General features: G+C 43.7%; 1 protein-coding gene across 1 annotated transcript in view; it reads right to left on the reverse strand.

Annotated features, from left to right (window-relative positions):
* The window catches only part of SATB2 (SATB homeobox 2), a 340,208-nt gene extending 319,875 nt beyond the window's left edge, over positions 1-20,333 (reverse strand). Inside the window, exons 1-2 of the mRNA XM_086958615.1 lie at positions 20,133-20,333; positions 17,949-18,191 (exon numbers count right to left, since the gene is read on the reverse strand). Coding sequence (XP_086814741.1) covers positions 17,949-18,129 — 181 coding nt within the window. The 5' untranslated portion in view covers positions 18,130-18,191; positions 20,133-20,333. The remainder of the gene's footprint in view (positions 1-17,948; positions 18,192-20,132) is intronic.
* Between the last annotated feature and the right edge of the window lie 449 nt (positions 20,334-20,782).

Genomic DNA, 20,782 nt, shown 5'->3' on the forward strand with positions numbered 1-20,782 from the left:
CAATCAATCAGGTGTTTGTTAAGCACGACTACTCACCCGTAAGGGTCTCAAGGCGTCGGGGGGGAGGGGGATGGAGGGGAGGGGTTGCAGGTTCCAGTCCATCAAGGAGGAGGTCTTGAGGTTTAATATTCTTTCACAACACACCGGTTCTAAACACTTGAGTGAATTTCAGTGTGCTAGTCCACTATTTGAATGACTTGACATCATGGCCGTGGACGGCTTGCAGCTTTCTGCCGCTGTCAGTCCTGGTGTAGTTGTATTAATACTAATATGAACTCTCCTCCAAAGGGGACTAGGAACGGTGCACATTCACTGTGCTTCCTTTTTTCTAGAACTGCCTAAATGGTTTGCAACAAGTCTTAAATCAGAGAGATACACTTGAGAAAGGAGCAGTAGTTTGCTAGAGCTCAGGCCTCCATCTTGACTCACATAGGCCAGCGCTTAAGTCTCCATTTTCTGTAATGTAGGGCAGAGCTAGGGCTGTCATCTTATGTCAGGTAGGCCTGAGCTGTGTCATCCATCTTGTTTCATTTAGACCAGAGCTGAAGCCCCTGTTTTGTGTCATGTAGACCAACAACATTGGTCACACACCTACCCACAAATGGACTCTCCCTTTTTATTGTTGAAGACAGGAGCATCACCTTGCTTTATGGGAAACTCTCTTTTGTACTCGTCTGCCCAGTGCGTCAAAACCCATATTTTGGGGTATTGTTGTGGCGTTCTTGGTCCCACAATCGAGCCGTCGTTACAGTGTGGTGATGATGTGTTGGATTCAAGATACATATGGGTGAATTTCACTCAACTGCTCCATCACACATGAAACACAGCTCGATTTTAGGAACAAAGACGTCACAACAATCTCCCAAAATGTGATGCCCTTTCCTGGTACACTGGGCAGATGAGTGCACAGGAGTTTTCCAGAATGCAAAGTAATGCACTTGTCTTCAAAAATACAGATGCCAAGTTTTCATGTAGGTATGTGAAAGTGCATATTATGTTTGTAAAATTTAATGCAAACTTCACAAATTACACAAAGTTAAGCTCTTAATTTGAAATGTGGTTTGTAATTATCACGTGGGATTTTTTACACACAAGTGCTACTCTTTAATAAGAAAGTCACACCAGATACCAATAAGAGACTGTTTCGAGTAAAAATTGTTAATTAACAACATTAAGTAATTTTATGCGTGAACCAATTGCCCATTGGTGAAAAATTAGGCAATTTGCGTATTTCAAAATGGTTGAGAATTTTAATATTGTAATGTAGAATATCGCCCAGTCCTAATTTATGGTGAATACCCAGTTAAGGAAATAAAATATACTTCCATGGTACATGATGATTGACATTTTAATCCGCTTTGTCTGCCGTTCTTTACAATGCTTACATGTAGCTAAGAAGTTTAGTGCATGTTGCATGACTCTGAGAACTGAATGAAAGTCGCACATTCACGTTGGGGCTGGGCTGGGCTAAATCCAAACCATGCCGGCGCGATTCGCGCAAATTAGGGGATTTCGCATTAAGCTTGGTAAGCGAAATTCCTGCATTTCTGCCATTATACCACTTGGGCTAACTACAGCCCATAGGCGGTAAAAAATATGAGTGCTAACTCACCTTTATAAAAAAAAAAAGTTTACTGTCAGTGCACCAGAACAACAGATTGTGAATTGCTATTACTCCTGGGGATTTTGTTTAAAAGTGTCCTCGCCCCAAAAACTGAGGTGAGGACGCACTTTTGTGCTAAAAATTGCACACCATGACGGATTTCAATCCTTGCCTAATTGCACGAAAGCAAATTATGCGTATATCACACACACCCTGCTACTTCACAGATCACCGAGGATATCTACGCCGTTATCACAGGCTTCTTTACCAACACAGAATTATATATTTATGATGCTGGTGGAGAACATTTCATATGATGTCTGCTTGAGTAGGTGGGCATGTTTGTAGGAGTGTTTATGTATGCCTCTGTGTTCGTGCTTGTGCCTTCCTATGTGTTTCTGTGTACACACCAATCCCTCCTTGGTAAATATGTGTTCTAATGAGGTGTACATCATATTCGTCTTGTGAGTTTTTAGAAAAATACTTTTTGGGTGAGCATGATCAAGCGATCTTTTGGGGGGCAGGTGTGCGTGCGTGTGTACGTGTCAGTACGCGCGCGTGCGCGTTTGTTACAGAGGGCGTAAACCACGACACTGTCCTCAGAAGTAATGAGCATCACTAATTAAACTGCTAATTTACATGGCAGCGTTGGGTAAAACTCCCCCCTTATTCTACCTATGTCGATCCATATTTCTGCACATTTCTATGTATGAGAACTGTGAGACATCTGTGCCACTTTAAAGAATCAGTGACATAAAGTGCCATAAATCTGTCCCTAAAAGTACAGCTCATGGGGTGTGAGCAGCTGCTTGATGCCATCTCACATTAGGCGGTCTGTGCTTTTTATTTCAAGTCTACTGCTGCACGATCCCTAAATAGCTGTTGAGTTGGTTGAAATTGGTGTAAATTAATGAAGAGGCACGTTATTTCAGGCTTAGGCGGCCATCTTGCATCCGCCACACAAAGATCGCCCATAATGAACAATAATGAAAGAAGAGGTACAAGGATTTGCTGAAGAAAGGTCATGTACATGAAGCACCCTTTTCGTCTGGTGCTATAAAACCTTTGGAAGTTTCAGATATTACCTGTCAGTTACGTTTTACAACACAAGATTTCTTCCTTTCAAGGTTTTGCTGAATTTATCCTTGGTTTGTAAAACCTCTTTCTCTGAAGGGGGTGTATTTGGCGCTTGTGAAAGTTGGCAGCTTCACTGCACTTGTGTTTAATGTTGCTGAAGATTACTGACCACGCCATGTTTCACCGTGTACCGCCACAGACCACGCCATGTTTTACCGTGGTATACACCTGTTACAACGCAACTTTTACAACTACCTACCATTACAACGCAACTTTTACAACGCATACCATTACAACGCATTGCGCTGGGGGGCGCTCTAGGATAGGGAATAAGTTTAATTTACTATCCAACACCTTCCCTAGTGTCCACGGGGACTGGAGTTGGAATAGTAAATTATACTTACCACTATCCAGCACCTCTAAGCGCTATGCGTTGTAATGGTATGCGTTGTAATGGTCGCGTTGTAATGGTAGGTAGTTGTAATGGTATGCGTTGTAACGTCATACATCCTTTACCGTGCACCGCCGCGCACTGCATCCCCAAATGCGATGCAGTGCGCACAACAAAATTCGTTTTATTTATTTATATGTTTACTTACCTGTAAAGCTCCGTAATCCATAGATTACTACCCCCCATCCTGCCCCTCCCCCTCTCCACGTCACGGCCCTGCAGGTACACCTATTACCGACCGCAGCTGTACTTAGAGCTACCAAAAGCTTTATTGCAAATGGAATGGCTGTCTCTTCTGGTGTTTCCTGAAAGAGGTCTCCATGCTCTCTCAATTAAAGGCCACGCGACTGAGATCCCCAGATGGAATGGCCTTTTCTTCTAATGTTTTCTGAAAGAGGTCTCCATATACTCTGAATATAGGGCCTCTCTTCTGAGATCTGGTCAGATTGCTGATAACAACATAGAACAGTGTGGCCTTGTAACAGATCTATTAATGCAAAGTATAAACTCGCCAACACAGCTGGGTATTAATTTAAATATAAGACTCTTCTTTATGTTTTTACCCAAATGAATTTACAGTTTAAAAAAAAGAATAAAATGTGAAAAAAAATACCCGAAGCAGTCTTCACGGAGCACTGACTCCATTTATTGAGAGAGCGCAGCTGTGAAGGTTCTCAGGTTTCCAAGTCGAGGGATGTGCAGGCAAGAGGTAGCAGACATTGGTACGGAATCACAGCATTAGATCCTATTAGGCCAACTCATACTTTCATCCTTCTGAAACTGATTTATGGACCAGTCAGCGGGACATGTGTTACCAATGTGGACCTCATAAAATACTCCCACAAAAGCCTGGAGGACCACAACTTTAAAAGTTCCAAGGAATTACTGAAACCCCATCACTTTCACTCTCTTGACGATTAATTCACCCTTCTTCTACTTCACGCCATCATCTTGTTTAGAATGGTCAGGTTAAACGCCCTACAACCTATAGCTCCCATTGGTCAGAAGGTGCAGTGGCACCGGAGCCCTGATGCCTGAGAAACCAACTAAGACCAGATTGCTGTATTTTACAGTTCAAACAACGGCTAGCAGGACAATTTCCTTCTGTGCTCTAGGTCCCATGATGCACTAGCGACACCACTGTTCTAAATAACACAAAGATAAGTGTCCAAAATCAATTGTGGTGTGCATGATATGAATAGGTAGATCTATTCTCACATGTTTCCTGCTCTACAAATCTTCAAGCATCTCAGGGCAGTGGTCAAGTTTTAGTCAAGTCAGTAAACAGCCTAGAGTAGTAATCTTAAAGCAGATTTCTCCCTGCGCTATTTGATTTTGTCAGCTTTAATGGCCACTTCATTTAAACAGTTTTGTGTCAATGGTATTCGAATTTGTTGGACGTAAAAAGTGTTGATGGTGAGATACTTTGTCCACAGTAAATGTGCAATGCTTGTTACTACCATCATGTTGCACCAAGTTATATATTTTGCCCTAATGCTAGTGGTAATATCAATCACCACCCTAAAAACAACTTTCAACACCGATCAGCTTCCCACTGTAAACAACTACATGTCTGCATGGAGCAGTACATTCGCAAAAGCACCAACTGCATCATGATGATCCCTATAAGAGAATCCTTATATAATGTGGTTGTGCCAGGCATCTTGGCATCTCCTATGAGGGTCCAAACCCTCTTTTGAAAGTGTTGCTGGAAATCAAGTACCATGGTCCACATGTGGTGTTCATCTGAGGTTACAGCCAGGTCCGGACTGGCTCTCGGGTGTTTCAGTGGTCTGGCAGGGTGGGGTTTGGCAACATTGCTATGGAGGTCAGTTTTGCTGCTGTGGACCTGCCGGCCAAATTACTACATGCAGCGCTTGTAAATAAACAGTGCGAAAACAAGTGGTTTTAAAGCGTGCTTGAAACGTGCTTTAGATTTTAACCATTTATGTTTGCATTGTTTATTTAGGAGTGCTGCAAGTAGGAACATGACCAGCAACAAACTGGCCTCAACCCTACCAGCCTACCGAAACGCATGGTGCCTGGTAGGGCAGTCTGGCCCTGGCGTTAGTCATGTTTTGGAACGAAATACTGAGCTACATGAAATATTTGGCTGGAGCACTGATTCTCTGCAGAGTTACCATTGGACAGTCTACGAGGCAAAGATGCCGATGTTGTCAATGGGAAAGATGGTCAAGGGCTTGATTACGATCTTGGCAGATAGGATACTCCATCACAAGCGTAACCGCTAACCTGTCCGCCGTACTGCAAGTTCCATAGGATATAAGGGAATTGTAATTTGGCAGACGGGATATCTGTCACCCTGTCCGTCAAGATCGTAATGAGGCCCGTAAGCTCTCCTGCTGGCCGTCGCGGCCCGAGCAGGTAAGAGAGGTGGAGCTGTGGTGCCGGGTAGGGGGGGGGGGGGATTTTAACAGACGACGACAAGGGAAAATGAATTATTTATTTATTTGCCCTTGTCTGTTGAAATCGCCCCCACCCGGCCCCAAACACTCTTACCTGCAGGGACCGCGGCTGCCTGCTGGTGACATGACTCTCCAAGGCACAAACATTGACGAGTTTTGACTCCACATCATTGAGTGATTGCTGGACCAAGGTGTGGACTATTTATGCTATGGAGAAGCAGTTGGCAATTGTGGATGACAAATTGGGACAGTTCGATATGATAAGGAGGGGTTCATTTTTTTATGTTAGATGAATTTAAATGCCACCCATTCTGACAACGGTGTGGTCTCACATTTCCAATTCAGACATATAATAAAGACGCTAATGATACTACGACTCCTTTTACTCAAAGGTAATTGGATCTACTAACTTATAATCAGTGCCATTAGAATTATGGGGCAGGGTGGGACCACATTATGGAGGAGAGTTGATAAAATTACGCAGGAAGAAAATTTAACTTATGCTGCATAATACAGCACATTTTGTGATATTATTACTTCATTATTTTGTCATTTTTGCACATTTGACACTGTCAGGGAAAATAGATCACCTTATTAATGCCAATTTAACACCCAAATACAGCAATAAGCAAATGAAAGAAGACTAGTTAACCTTTAAGAAGGGCACATACTGTGCGGGAATATGCATGGCCATGTTTTTAGTAACTTTTGATCTGCTTGAGTCAGAAACAACATTGTGGTTCAAATCTGCAGCTTATGCAGCAGATGGTGGATTTTGTGGTGAATCTATCAAATCCATAATTGTGCATAAAATGCTGCGGTAGCAGAATCCCCGGTTATACTTGTCTTCTCTAGGGAAAACGTGACATCTACTCATATGTACCCTATGCACTCGTACTCAAAGCGATGACATCATTCTTCTGACGACCCACCCTCCCGTCCTTATTGACACAGGTACAGGTCACTGTATATATGAGATGTGTGCCCATACAGGTCAAACATCAACAGTTTGCCTAAAAATAAGACAAATAACAGTTTGAAAAATTAAATATGTGCCGGCAGCTTTTACCACCTACAAATTCCCACACCACAAACACAAACTGGTGTGTGTGACATATGCAATACCATTGACAAATTCAAATAGTCTGGAAGCTGTGTATGGGACTAGAACCCTGGGCACATGGAGTGGTTGGATTTCAACCCATGAGATGGCATAAGGGGTGTTGAGAATATATTTCGCTTTGCTTTTCTCAGCTAAAACGCACGCGCCTGAAATTAGAACTGGTGATCTTATTCCCACAAAGAAGCAACTGGCCTTCTCGGGACAGAGTGCACTCCCTGGCCCGGCTTTGTCACTTGCACCAACCTCCTGCTTCAAAAGCATGAGTGCAAAATGCTAAGTGGCAAAAACTACATTTTGTGCTTTTCTCTCGGTATAAGTTATATATTTCGCAACAGATTGCCGTAGTTGGAAGATCCGATGTTAAATGCTACCAATACAAACTGTCCCAATATCGGTGCACACGCACTTTACAATCCGCGCCTTATGTAACACTCGCACCGCTACACTGCATTGCTTTCTCGGGGCCCATGCCCGTGCCACAATCTGCAGCCTGTGCATAAGGCTTCACACAGCCTTCGAAAGATTTAACAGCCGTCTCACAAATATGAGTTTCCTCGCCATTAATCAGCTCTTTTTCAAGTTTTTATTCCGGAGTTCTTCTGGAGTGCATTACTGCCGAGTCTACGCCAATTCTAGTAAGTGAATGTTACCCAACAGGGATATAAACCTGTCAACGCCATAGCGCCTTCTCAGGCGGAGAAGAAAAAAAAACTGCGTCTGGCTCCTGCGGCTTAAAGAGAAACGGATCCTTGCAGGTATGGCTGTCAGCTGCGGAGCCCTCTCTCCTCGAGGGCAGGCGGAGAGCATGCGTGAGAACGCTGCCTTTTGGTGCAGGTAGCAGAGCCAAGGCGCGGTTTTATCATTCACGCGGGAAAACCACCCACATTCGGTCCACCTCACAGCCCAGCACGGCGACAACCGAGCCGGGGCCAGCCCCACGCAGCAGATTCCCGTGGCCTTCAGTGACCAGTATTTCGACATGCTTATGCAAGCGCGCACGTTTGCTCGTGGACGCTCTTATGAGGTGTGTTGCTTTCAGTGCCCAAAGGTCTTCAGTTACACTGAATGAAGTCAAGGGGTGACACCAGGGCAGAGGCGCGTGAGCCGCTGCTTCTCCACAGCCTGCTGTGTGCAGTGCATGGAGCCTCATGTCATAAAATGTGTCTCCGGGACCTGCTAAATTCTATCTGCGGGTGTAAACCGAGCTCTGTCGTGGGGTGAGATCATGAACTTGGACAAACCTCCCCTCTCCAAAATAATCCGTAACCATCATTCTCAGATATGTACGCGTTTGACTATTAGTATTATAACTGCTTGCTAATATATCGTGTATGTCGTCATCACTGTGACCTGACAGCACAGTCACATCACAGCAGGAGCTTGAATTCAGAAGGTATTGCATGCTAGATGCAAGGGCCACGCCTGGGTGCAAATAGCTGTTATTGTCTCCCATTTTAGATTGCAATGCGCCTGGCAACCTGAAAAAGTGTAATAGCACTTATTTGTGGTTTTGGCAATGACAACAGAGAGTTGGCGTCCTAGACTTGCAAGTAAACTGGTGCAGAACACCAGATCTCACAAATAACTTCAGGCATGTATGTCCAGAACCCCATAAACTGATTTACACCCACAACCATATTTAACCGCTCCTCGGCCATATTCGTGTTGTTGGGCAAGGGGATTGGAATCTGACCTGAGGTTGCCTGCAGACGTCTGCAGCAACCTCTCAACCCATTGAGCTATCACAGTAGCCAATTCACCCTTTAATGTCTGCTATGCTTTTTGGGACAGGATAAAATATGTACATCCCTTGGATATATTGCAGAAGTTTGCAGACATCTTGGTAGGGTGGTGTCCACACTGTCCCTCTGTACTGAGTGTGCTGAGGCATGCAATTTTGCGATGTGCAAGAAATTTGAAATGCAAACATAAAAAATATGTGAGATTTCTGAAGTGCTCCTGTAATACAAGGTTGTTTGTTTCCAATTGGGTCAAATTCCAGAAGAGTGGGAATGACAGAAGCCTCTCTCCAAAAATAGTAAGACAGAGTAATTCTGGTGCAGACAAGACAAACTGTGATGTGTGTTAATGAAATGCCATCCTGTTTTCCCTCTAATCACTGTTTTGTGTATCATATGCCAAGAACAACATAAGTGCTCCAGTCTCCATGGCCTTGGGTGAGATCGTTGGTTGCCCAACCTTTTTACCCATCTTGACATTTTAGACCCACCTCAACGAGGTGATACTATTACCCATAATGCCCAAAAAATGTACAATGCAGAAAGTGTCCTCAAAAACAGCATTTATAGAAAGCTCCTACTTACAGACATATCCATGCAGCCTTGAAACCTTTCAAACTACAGATAACTTTAGCAGCCTAGCTCAGCAAGCCTTCAAAAGGTTGCCAGGCTAAGCGGGGATGCAGGAATTTAGACCTGTGATATGAAAGCTGCACACTTATCTGAGCAGCAGGCCACAACCCACTGAGATCTTACCCAAGCATATAATGAAATTACATTTAGCTGGCGATAACTCTGGGATGAATTCATTTGGTAAATAAGGCAGTGATTTCTTTCAATCATGGTCGCTCTGTAGTCACTTACCCAAAGTGGAGTTGTCTGGGTATGACAAAGTGTGTGTTTGGCATCTGTGCATGGTATTAAAGGCCTTTCAGTTCCTCTTTCACTCTAAGTAGATTTTGTTTTGAGGGGGGCCTGTGGCTCTGCCACAGAACAGTGTTCACCTACTGTAGACTTAGTATTGGAATGCATTGCTAAATGACCATGCAAGCCGAACTCAGAAGAAGCGACCCTGTGCTGGACACGAGCCGCCGTGCTGTGCAAACTTGGCAAACACTAAAAATCAAAACCTTAATGCGAAGCAATTTTCTTGTGTAATAATGAATTTGGGCTCGTTCCACAGAAAGCTTTCATTTTACATATAAAAAATGAAAATCAATCTAAAATAATGTCATTAAGCCATTCAACAGAATCTTCTTTAACAGCTTTAGTATTGAGCATATACAGAGCCCTCTTCATTTGGAAAAATACATTAATAGTTCTGGCTGTGTTTCCAGCTTGATTGGAAATGTTAGCAAAACATTTCTAATGATCCTTACACCACCAATAAGAGAATATCATTTGTGTTTACTATATACAGCAGAAAAATATGATTACATGTTTTATCTCAACGCCATGTTCTGTGCACTCCAGCGATATAGTGACTGTTGCATAAAACATTTCCCTTGCTCCTCAATTTTTCAGGATTTAGTGTCCGTGAAAGGAACAGAAGTGGGTCCCTATATCAGAATTCCTGTTTGACCATATTATGTGATCCTGCAAAGACAGGGTCTCCCCGTTCCTCAGATTCCCCTCCTGTCTGAATTTGGAGAGCTTAAATATATTTGAAAGACCCACATAAGACCCACCCATATGAAATAAAGTAGATATTTACTTTTTAATGGTTTGAAAATCTGTAAGCCTTTTCTGAACTATGTGGCTGTTTCTAACACGTGTTTATTAGGTCTTCTGACATTAACATGCACATAGAGGACAGAGAATTGCCACTTTCCAGTCAATAGTCAAATTTCATGTTTAAAACAACCAACAGGAAGCAATGAACAAAAAAGAACAGGATGAAACAAAAAAGAAATAACCCCACTTGATTAGGGACTGTGAAAGGAAGGGGAAAGGTGAGCACCTAATCCATAGATTCCCGGTCTACATCAAAGAAACACTGGTCCGAAACCTCCTACCAAACATGCAGACACCTCTCGTTTGAAAAGGAATAAGAAACGTTTGTTCTGGGAATTGATGGTCTACAGTGGATTGTTTTTTTTTAATTCAGAGCTCCAATATCAATAACTTTACATGTTAACATACACAGCATTGTGGTGTCCCAATCACCGATTACTTATAACTGGATCAAAATGAATCAAAATGTTGAAAAGGAAATGTTTAATATGGGCAGTGACCTCATATGTCCTCAGACCCTCAACAGAGACTGATCCCCTTGAACATAATTGCATAGAAGCTGCTAACCTTCAAGGAACACACATTTATGGTTTCAATTTACTCACTAAATTGTCAAACAAGGACAACAGGGTTTTTAGTTTAAAAAAACCACAACAGTCCATCGAGACTAAAGAGTTTATTGTTTACATTTGGATCCTTGCAAACATAGGCGTTTTTCTCTCCCACACAGACTGCCGCCGAAAGTTTCCTCAATCCAACACTTTCCAAGAGTTTATGAACAATTGATTCACACATTGGTGAGAATATGAGATTCTTTTCATTTTTCTCAGGAAACATTTTTGCTTTTTTTAAAACTCTTGCAGTGGAATCAATTTATTAATTGTTTCTCAGCCCCAAATGCACGTCCCTTTTAAAACACAAGAATGTAGCTACAAATGTTCACTCTTTGGTAAGGCTTCCTAAATCAAGCCGTTGACTGCTTTGTAAATTTACAGACTACTAAAATTCCATTTAGGATGCCAAAACACTCATGAACTACAAAAGAAACTTCTCACACACGTATTTGCAATGCAAGATCATTGCAGAATTTCACAATCACAAATGTTTGCTCCATAGAGTAATTCATGTTTTGCCTACACATACCAAAATGGTCAACTGGAAATGGGAGGTTAAATATGTTTGCCTGTTTTTATATGTTAAAAAATCCATGCTTACAGTTGATGTTGTTAAACATTGAGGGAAGACTTCTATGCAACACTTCAGCTCTTGCACTAGAACCAGACCCTATAAACATGCTGTCCAAAAACAGATGACAAAACAACCCAAAAATAACAGAAATAAAATCAGTATCAATAGGACGGGGAGGCTACCACATTTGTTCTGTATTCTTTCTAGAATTATAATAATGCACTACTTTCCACCAGAAAAAAAAACTTTTTTTCCTTGTAACCAAGAGTCTGCATTTTATTTTGTGTAGAAAAGAAAAACTGTGTTTTCCATGATTATGGGGTGAAACTCATTCTAAAAAGCCTTAAAATGTGTATGTGGTAAGCCAAAATAATGCAGTTTATTTAATTTCTCCTGCGGTGAAGAAATATAAAATATCTGATTATTTTTTCCCAAATGCAACTCTTCTGCTTTAAGTGGCAATGAGTGGATCTGTGAACAAAGTGACTTTTCTAAATCCTAAAAAAATCATTCCGAAAATTCGAGCTTGTGTTAGAGTTTGACAAACATCCCACAAGAGGAGAATGCGGTAGGAAGTGGGAGTGTGGTAATGACTTTACATGTTGATAGCATAGCAAGAGCTCGGACTGCTCACTCTTGGTGTCTAATGAACACGCCTGTGACACGTATAATGCAAAAGATGGTCTTGTGAGGCTTGCCCCAGAGCTGGACGTGGGCACCCAATGTCAAACTTATGGACATTTTAGGAGATAATTTTCATGTTGTTAAAGCTGTTGCTTCTCTTGTGAGAATGGATCACACATGACCAGGTCAAGGAAAGTGGAGCCCTAAATTATGATCTGGGCTTGAATAAAGTTCTTGCGCGCTCTGGCAGAATCTTGTTGTAGGCTCTTTTAGTGACTATTCTCCAGAAACATCAAACCCATTATACCTTATCCATCCCATGCAGTAGAGAACTCCTCTTGAAATTAAAGCCCTATTGAACCTCCGTAGTGTGATTAAAATATAGCATGTTTTGTATGATCGTTGCCATCTCTGCTAAAGGAGATCTGCCCACCACGATGGCAGCATTACGTTTAGGGTAAACCCGTCACCTGCCTAATGGAAACTGCTATGAGACCACCAATGTAGTTCCTCTGCATAGGGAACAGAATAACCACTTTGAGCTATACACATTGGCGAAACCAAACCCAGAGGGCATTACAGTTCTCCTCCACCATCACATTTTTATATTTTATAACACATGCTGTGCTTTGGAGACTACTGGGTTTGACATATTTATTAGGTTGGAAGGGGTGCCCTACAAAGAATCAACAATCTACATTCATTTGTGCAAAATTCCAACATAGCTCTATACCCTCAGAGAACCCCAGAAGCCCAATGTTTCATGTTTTCAATACTTAATCAAATAGTTAAAATCTTGACTGCTCTCCCAGAAATATAGTAGCCACTAAGCAACTGCATTGTCTTGGCTGTCTTTACTTACAGTTTATGCACATGGTTTATTCATGTGTATTTCCATTACATATCATACTTTCATGCTATTCTCTAGATCTATGTATTTTATAAGCAAGTGTATGGTGCTGGGAGTGTGACCTCTAATAAGATAAAATATTTATTTGAAAATTATTCGCTTAAGTCTAATATGAACATATGAATCTTGATTTGACAATGATGTCATTAAATGTAATATTCATCAAACAAATTATGTTTCTGGCTCATATGGACTAAACATAATTATATTGCAATGTAGTTGCAAGTACTTTATTTGTAATAGCAATATGTAAATCATTCATATACTTTATGAAAGTTGAATTACAATGTAGGCCTAGTTTTTTCAACACAATGCATTCAATCGCATAACCTGCAGCTATCGTATGCCTTTGCTACTGTCAATAACTATTTTGGTCAAAGTGACCAAAGAAGTAATCTTTGCCTCTCAAGTGGATTTCCAATTCATATGAATGTCTTATTTTCCCCGGGAGGGCAAGCAGACGACAAAGTGACTGAATTCTTCTGCGATTTTAAACATATCATGTCTCCATTCATATATAAATGAAAATGTATGTGTGGTAAAAAACAGGAAAATGTATAAATTGAAATGTATCCGAAGATTGCTACCTCTTTTTGTTCTCATCCTGCTACAACTGTTAATGTCTAAAGTTGATAAAACCCAACAAAAATGGTTTAATCATAAACATAAAAATACATAATAAATGCAATAAGATTAAATGAAATGTAATGTCTCCATGTGTTTGTGCAATTTTAAGTTTTGGGACAAAATCTAGAATTAAGATTTTGGCGGTTCTGCGTACGTCTGTTATAGTACATGTTTTTAATACTGCCACACTATTTAAAAATCTAGCACTGAGATTGACAAACATGAGTCCTGTTCTTAATACATTACTAGTAACAGAGACCCGGGCATATTTTCTGACGTAACATATCTAGGTCTCGAAGATGTAAGTCAGACACACAAAGCTGTGCACACACTTTTTCATATAAAAAAATAAAATAAATGAAATGTCCCATCTCTGGTGGCTGAAGTTTTGTGACCACAGAGACACAGAGTAAAACAACAGATGGAAATATTTCTTTATTTACCATGATCATGTTTTTTTTTATAAAACATGCCTTTAATTTACTCTTTATTGAATATTAAATGGAGAATATTTAATGACTCTCAACTTTCATAACAAGATGAAGTACATATTAATGACAAAGAAAAAAGTGTGACACAAAAATTGTTAATTGCATTTCCTCAGATTTCTTAGTATCATCAATTGAAGAGTAAAACTCATCAGACTATTAGACCGCTGCCTTCTTTTCTCAAGGCAGACTCCCTGGTTCATAATTTTAAAACATTGATTCTCTTGGTTAGTATTAAATTTACCGCACTTTATGTCCTGTATAGGCCTCTTGTCTAGTACTGTCCCACTTGGCATGCCCTGCACCAAATGTTTTTATTGACGTTATACTCAGTGATTACTTTCTTCCTTAGGTTTTATCTTGATTGGCTGTACTAATGTATTAATGTAATTTGTTTTAGCATGTTTCATCATTCTTTAATCCTTTTCAAAAGTGACTTCAATCGTATCTATGAATGTTGCTATATGGTTGTACCTGTACAAACCGAATAAAGCATTTTGAAACTTTGAAACTTTGAGTACTTGATCTCCAAGCAGGTGATATCCAAAGAGAGTTCCATAATCTGGGACTCACAATGACAAACAGACAGCTTGTTTTGATGATAAGTCATACTGCATGTGTTTTTTTTTTTACTCTGGAAGTTAGTTGCCTTAAGGATTATATTGGGATATATTTTGAGGCTTTATGTATCATCTATAGGAGTATGTCTTCATAACAATTATGACCTACAGTCTTTCACATTCAGATAAACTAAATTGAGTGCAGGTCATTTTTCCATAACTAAGTTTATCCTACTACTGAAAACTGAGTAAATCACCCCTAAGTTATTAAGATAAAATAACTTACAGAAAAGCCTTGATGAGTTGGAAACACTGCAAATCAGCCTCACCAATAGCATGTGGCCCACTGGCTAAGCTGTGTATTATGGATTCCACAGACACTCATTGTAACCCTGGAATTAACGATAGCCCACTGAATGATTCCAAGAAAATCTCTTGGCATCCATATGTTTTAGTACCTTCTTTGTAAAAACGGACACCTCTTATAAGAAGGCTACCCCCCAATATTAAAAACTTGAGTAAACTATTAGGCATTTACAAGTGCCCTGTATAAAATCACCCAACGTCGTGCTGCGATTTACTAGCATTTCAGTGGAGAGAGCGATGTGTTTATTTGCAGTTCAGGCAGCAATCGTCCGATAGGGGACGACTTCTGTTCAGTTAGCCTGATCTTCTGTCTGGAGTTTTAGTTCAAATGTTAATTTTGTCTAGAGTATGGTATCTTACATGATCCTGCTTTTAGCGGTGTGTTTAATTATGCATTTGTGCAGGTTTCTGTATACCATATGATTTTATTATTTTTATTATGATCCTCCAGCTTTCATTAATACACTCAAGGGAGCAAAAAATCTTCTTAGGGGTGAATGACCCTAGACTGCAAGAATTAAATCATTGTCTAGGCCCCCTCGCTCTCTCTTTCTCTGTCTCTCTTTCTCAGACACACACACACGCACTCAAACACACACAAATAAACACACGCACAATAGCACACGCATGTACACGCAAACACACACACTCAAACAGACACATATACACACACACATACACAATAACATACACATAAACACGCACCCAACAGACACATACACACCCGCTCTTTCTACCCCTGGATTCCTGTCTTTGCCTTTACGGATGATCGAGGTGTGTTTGACATAGAATTCGAAAACCAGGAGTGAGCTATAATATTTAAATTCTGAATAAAAAAACAAAATGCTCCGTCGATAACTTTTCAAAAGGAAAAAACAAACCACAGCAGTTAATTGATAGAAAAAATCTGACTGACGAAAGTGGAAAAAGTGTCCGTTGTAATCTAAAAATATGCCTACCTGCGCTTTCTAACAGAGCGCTCCCATTTGACACGTATAAAGCTCCGAACACGCTAGATGCTACGAATACCAATCGTCTTAGCGCCGGGGCCTGGCAGCTTCTGGGAGCTGTAAAGAAGCGGTGATCCTTCATTGCGGTGTATTTCCTCTACCTCGGGTTTAGAACAGCTTGAACTGGCCAGCATTGAACCTGTGAGCTGCAGGATGCACACAGACCTCTGTGGCGGACATGTTAACCCTGTAATGAGCCTTAGTGCCACTGGCTCAAACTAATCATTTCAAAGTGCGGCATAGAGCAGTGTTATGACCCCCCGGCAGACCTGGTAGCTTCATGTAATGGTGACCAACATAGGTCCTGGAGGGAGGAACCCCTGTTAAGTAACCAGTGACTGGGCGTGTAAATGTAATTTATGAGGAGCTCGTAGAACCCTGACTTAAGCTCAACAATCATGAACATATGTGAGACCCCCCTATTGAGGGTTTGATACAATAGCCCCCCCCCCCCCTCTTCTGTGGTATAAGCCAGACACATGGGAGTCCTGGCGGCTCCGCGTCTGGATCACCGTTCCCTTGATGGTTAAGGTAGCAGGACGCCGTCCTGGCGGTGCTACAGAATCTCGGCGGACCCTGTCGGCCTGCCCTTGTTGAGCCATCCAGGCCAAGAGTGGTGCGCGTGCGGAATAACAGCTTCTGGAGACGGGCCGGCCCGCTACTGCACAACGCAGAGGGTCTTTTTTTTGCCAAATCTCTCTATCGCGCCTAATTAACAGCCTTTACCAGAAAAGGACCCAACTATTCTAAAAAACACAATGCGATGCACAGTTTATTTTATGTATTAACTTCGCAAAACCATTGTGCACGCCAGAAAAAAAATGCAGGTTTTGGACATGTTGTACAGTTTTATATTCGGCGCAGATTGCAGCTGATTGTGGTATAAAAAACCAGCTGCGGACTTATTTTAAGCTTTGTACAAACGTATAGCGAGAACTCAGAATTGAAGTTACTCACCACTGCTAATAATAACTTTAATCACAGAGCTCCCGTTACTGTGACTGCGAAAAAAAGCACCGAAGTAATATTAAAGTTTATGCGCTGATATGAACGCGTCCTTTAAAATGATGTTCCCTAAATGAAAATTGTATTTGTTTGGTGGAGTTTTGAACTTTTAAAATACATATAGTTTGTCTGCTTGCGTGTATGTTTCGAACAGCACTCGCCGACACCCGAGTCACCGCCGACAGAATGTCTTTAACAGGGGTTAAGGGAAGAGTGACGCTCCCCTCTCGAGAGTCTACGGAAACCGGGATCTCGGTTTTCGTAGACTCTCGGACACCGTTGATAATACTCGGCTCGTCTCCCAGACCATCCGAAGGGGGGTCGCGGCTGTGAGACAAACACATCTGAAATCTAGCACTGGATTTCCCACTTGACTCTATTGACTGACTTCTGGCCATTGCAATCTCCCTGTGTCTCCATTAGCGAAGAAGACAAATTTAATAGCGCTTAGAAGCAAGCGCTTAGAATCAGGCGAACGCCCATAGCTGCTCGGTTAAAAACAAGCATGCAGATTAATTCACACATCACACAAGCAGCGCGTTGTTTGTATAGCAGTTCTCAAAAAACGCAATGGTTGTTACAAGCATGAGAGCTCTGGGCACTCTGAGCGCTTGGCAGGGCCTCGGGTCTAACCAAGCCCTATGCGAGTAGACAATTAACAGAACATCAGAGGATAAGACAAACCGAAAGAAAACAAACCACCTCGCATCGTATTTGAGACAGGGAAGCAGTTAAAGAGAGGCACAGTCTATAGAAACAGCCTGGACCTGCCAACCCCGTGCTTGGGGCAGTGACAGGTGCCCACACAATGCCACCCACTCCGCTGGGCGCCGGAGGCTGGGGGTGGGGAGAGTACCAGCCTGCGTCGCACTTCCTGTAGTGCAGCCCTGCAGACACACAAACCTGGACCTTGGCACCTCAGTCCGCCCGGCAGAGCCGGCTGCTCTTTGTTTTTTTTGGGTGGCGCTTTGCAAGGAACACTCTTCGCTGGGCCTCAAGGCGCCTCGAGAGACTTACCTGCCAGGGACTTGTTGATGGAGCCGTTGGGCCGGCCCCGGGCCCCGGTGGGGCTGCCGTTCTGCTCCAGCCGGGGCGCCTTGAGCGGGGGCGGGCCCCCGCGGCCCTCGGGGCTGCTGCTGCTCCGCCGCTCCGGGCTCTCCCTCAGGCAGGGGCTCTGGCTGTCGCTTCTCCGCTCCATGGTGGGGCTCCTCAGAGGCGGCACCTTCGCCCCCGGCAGGTCACAGTAGAAGGAGCAGGGGCCTAGTGAGGAAGAGGAGGAGGAAGTCAGCGCACGCACGCTCGCCCAGCCAGCCAGCAGCAGAATAATAATATTAATAATAAAATAACTTCAGCAGCGCCATCATTAATACTTGGACCAATTTTTTTAATTAAATCAGTAGCCGTAATAATACTAATGTTGATAAATATATTAGTAGTAATTTTGGTAATTACTATTACAATATTAATGCGTGTGTTGTTTATACCGCTTCATCACTTTGCCTGATGTAAACATAAATAAAGCACGGCGGATGGTATGAGTTATGGAGTGCACTACAAACTATAACTGGCGAATTTAGTGGGAGGGGGTGGGGTCTAAATTTACTGAACAATAACCTTGAACTTTGTTTTCAGTGAAATAAACATATGTGTGTGTGTGCGTACGTGCGAGAGATTGTGTATGTGGGAATTGATGACCTGTCTTCGGGGTCATGAACAGCAGATTTTGCAGAAGATGAAGCCTACGACCTGGAGGTTGCACGCAGATTTCTGCAGCAGCACCAAGGATCATTAACCCACTGAGCTGCCGTTCCACCTAGACCCGCACAGCGCCGGCCCCGTGCACGAGCGAGCAGAGGCACCTGAGAAAACGCCAGAGGCGGGTCTAGCGCTTGGTAACGTGAGTTTGGTTTAAGCACTGGTGCGAAACTCAAAGAACTAGAAATAGAAAACGTACTCTAGTCTGAGTACGCTAAATAGAAGTCGACCTCGGAAGCAGTTCAACGGGTGAATGTTTAGGACAAGAAGCCCGGATACATAGAAAGGATGTGTGCGGGACTGCTGGGGAACTACACACTACCTCATGTGAATCACCACAATCTCTGCGCAGGTGGAGATGCCGGCTGCACAGAGAAAGCTCTCCCGCAGTCTCATGGCCCCCCAGGGAGGTTAGGTGACACTTCCCAGGTCTGCGTCACAACCACCTTCAGAGCCGGCTGAGGCGCAGCGTGGGCTCTTGTTTTCATTGGATATAGACCGGGGGGGGGGGGGGGGGGGGCATGAAACGCCGCCCGCCAGCTGCCGAAGAGCAGAAACCTGCCGGGCTTTATGTGCGAAGTCCCCTCAAAGTCATAGACAAGAGACATATGTGCGAAGTCCCCTCAAAGCCATAGAGAAGAGATGGGCAGACAGCCCGGTTTCTCAATAACCCCTCACCGGCCATAGCTGCCTGCACCCCGACAGATAAGCACCAATAACCCAGCCGACTCCCGGGGCTCTCAGAAGCCCCTTCCTTGGCCTTGGTGCAAGTGTTTGTTGTTACAAAAAGAGGCGTCGCGCTGTCACTGGCTGCACTGGACGCGGAGTCCACCAGGGCGTCCGGTTTCATTCACCTGAACACAGCCCTGCTCCGAGCACGTGTTCCGCGCCGACCCGAACTTCCAGTGCACTTGGCTGTGTGCACTGCACCGACGCGTCAGACTCCACAGAGGTGGGCCTGCGGGTGGGATACCTAATGTCGAACACATGAGGTGGAGGCATATTTGCACACACTGTGATCTTGGGCACATTGCCATATCACACGTTGACACGGTTCCCTTATTTGCTGAAAGCGAAGCGCTCACATGCAGTCTAAAAGCACTTTTGGGTGCTCTGCAGATCCACGCATAAGACCATCTACCGTTTCACAGGCAGCTCACCCTCACACCCGAGTAACGATGGGGCAATACGCGTTCTCTCCCAACAAAAGAATAGTACTTTGCTATTGTAGGTTAACAGCGTCTGAAGCGCCCTGAATAGCTCAGGGTTGCCTGCAGGCGCTGTCGGACACATTTTCAGTGCATGCATAAATGGATAGATGACTACATAGAACTTGTGTCAAGGTGAATCTGATGGGAAGTCGTAACTAAAAGGAAAGCGTCGGCTTTCTGGGTGGACAGGCTGAGAGCACAGCGCCTGCAACGAGAAGGTGCGGGAGCCACTTACTTCTCACGGTCTGTCTGAAGACTGGCTGCGAGGGCGCGAGGCTCTGTCCATGGGTCACGAGTATTGAATCCAGGGCTAGAACTTTATCGGCCCCCGCCCGCTGTCCCTCTCCGAGGCTGGCCGGCTCCTTCCTCCTCGGCTCCGGCTCCAGGCTCCGCGCTCGCCTCTCCAAGGATGCCCGCCGAGCTCGCCCTGCCCCTGCAAGCTGGTGCTTTGACTACTGGCACGGAGATGGCGAAGATGATGGAGGGCTTCAGCTGGCCAAACTGGCAGAAAAGAGGGAGGCGTCAGGAGGGATCCAGGTCAGCAGCACCTACTGAGGGGGCGGGGGTTCCCTCACACCTCACAGGGACACCACAGCGAGACACGCCGAGAGCAAGAGGGCAGGACACTGGACAGGGTGGCACAGAGGGCAGTGCGGGATGGTGCGGTGCCCACGAGCGCTGGGAGCGGTATGCATGTGTCAGTCCCTCGCAATGCCGCTCTGTGTGTGCCAGCAGGAGGATCCGCGGCTGAGAGGGAGCCGGGGAGAGCGGGCGGAGGGAGGGAGGGAGCGAGAGGAGAGAGAGAGAGAAGAGGCGAAGACAGGCAGAGAGATAGAAACAGAGGGACCGGGGAGGAGGGAGGGTAGAAGCACAGGAGGGGAGGGG

The sequence above is a fragment of the Lissotriton vulgaris genome, chromosome 2_1, assembly GCF_964263255.1.
Source record: "Lissotriton vulgaris chromosome 2_1, aLisVul1.2, whole genome shotgun sequence".
Classification (NCBI taxonomy): domain Eukaryota; kingdom Metazoa; phylum Chordata; class Amphibia; order Caudata; family Salamandridae; genus Lissotriton; species Lissotriton vulgaris.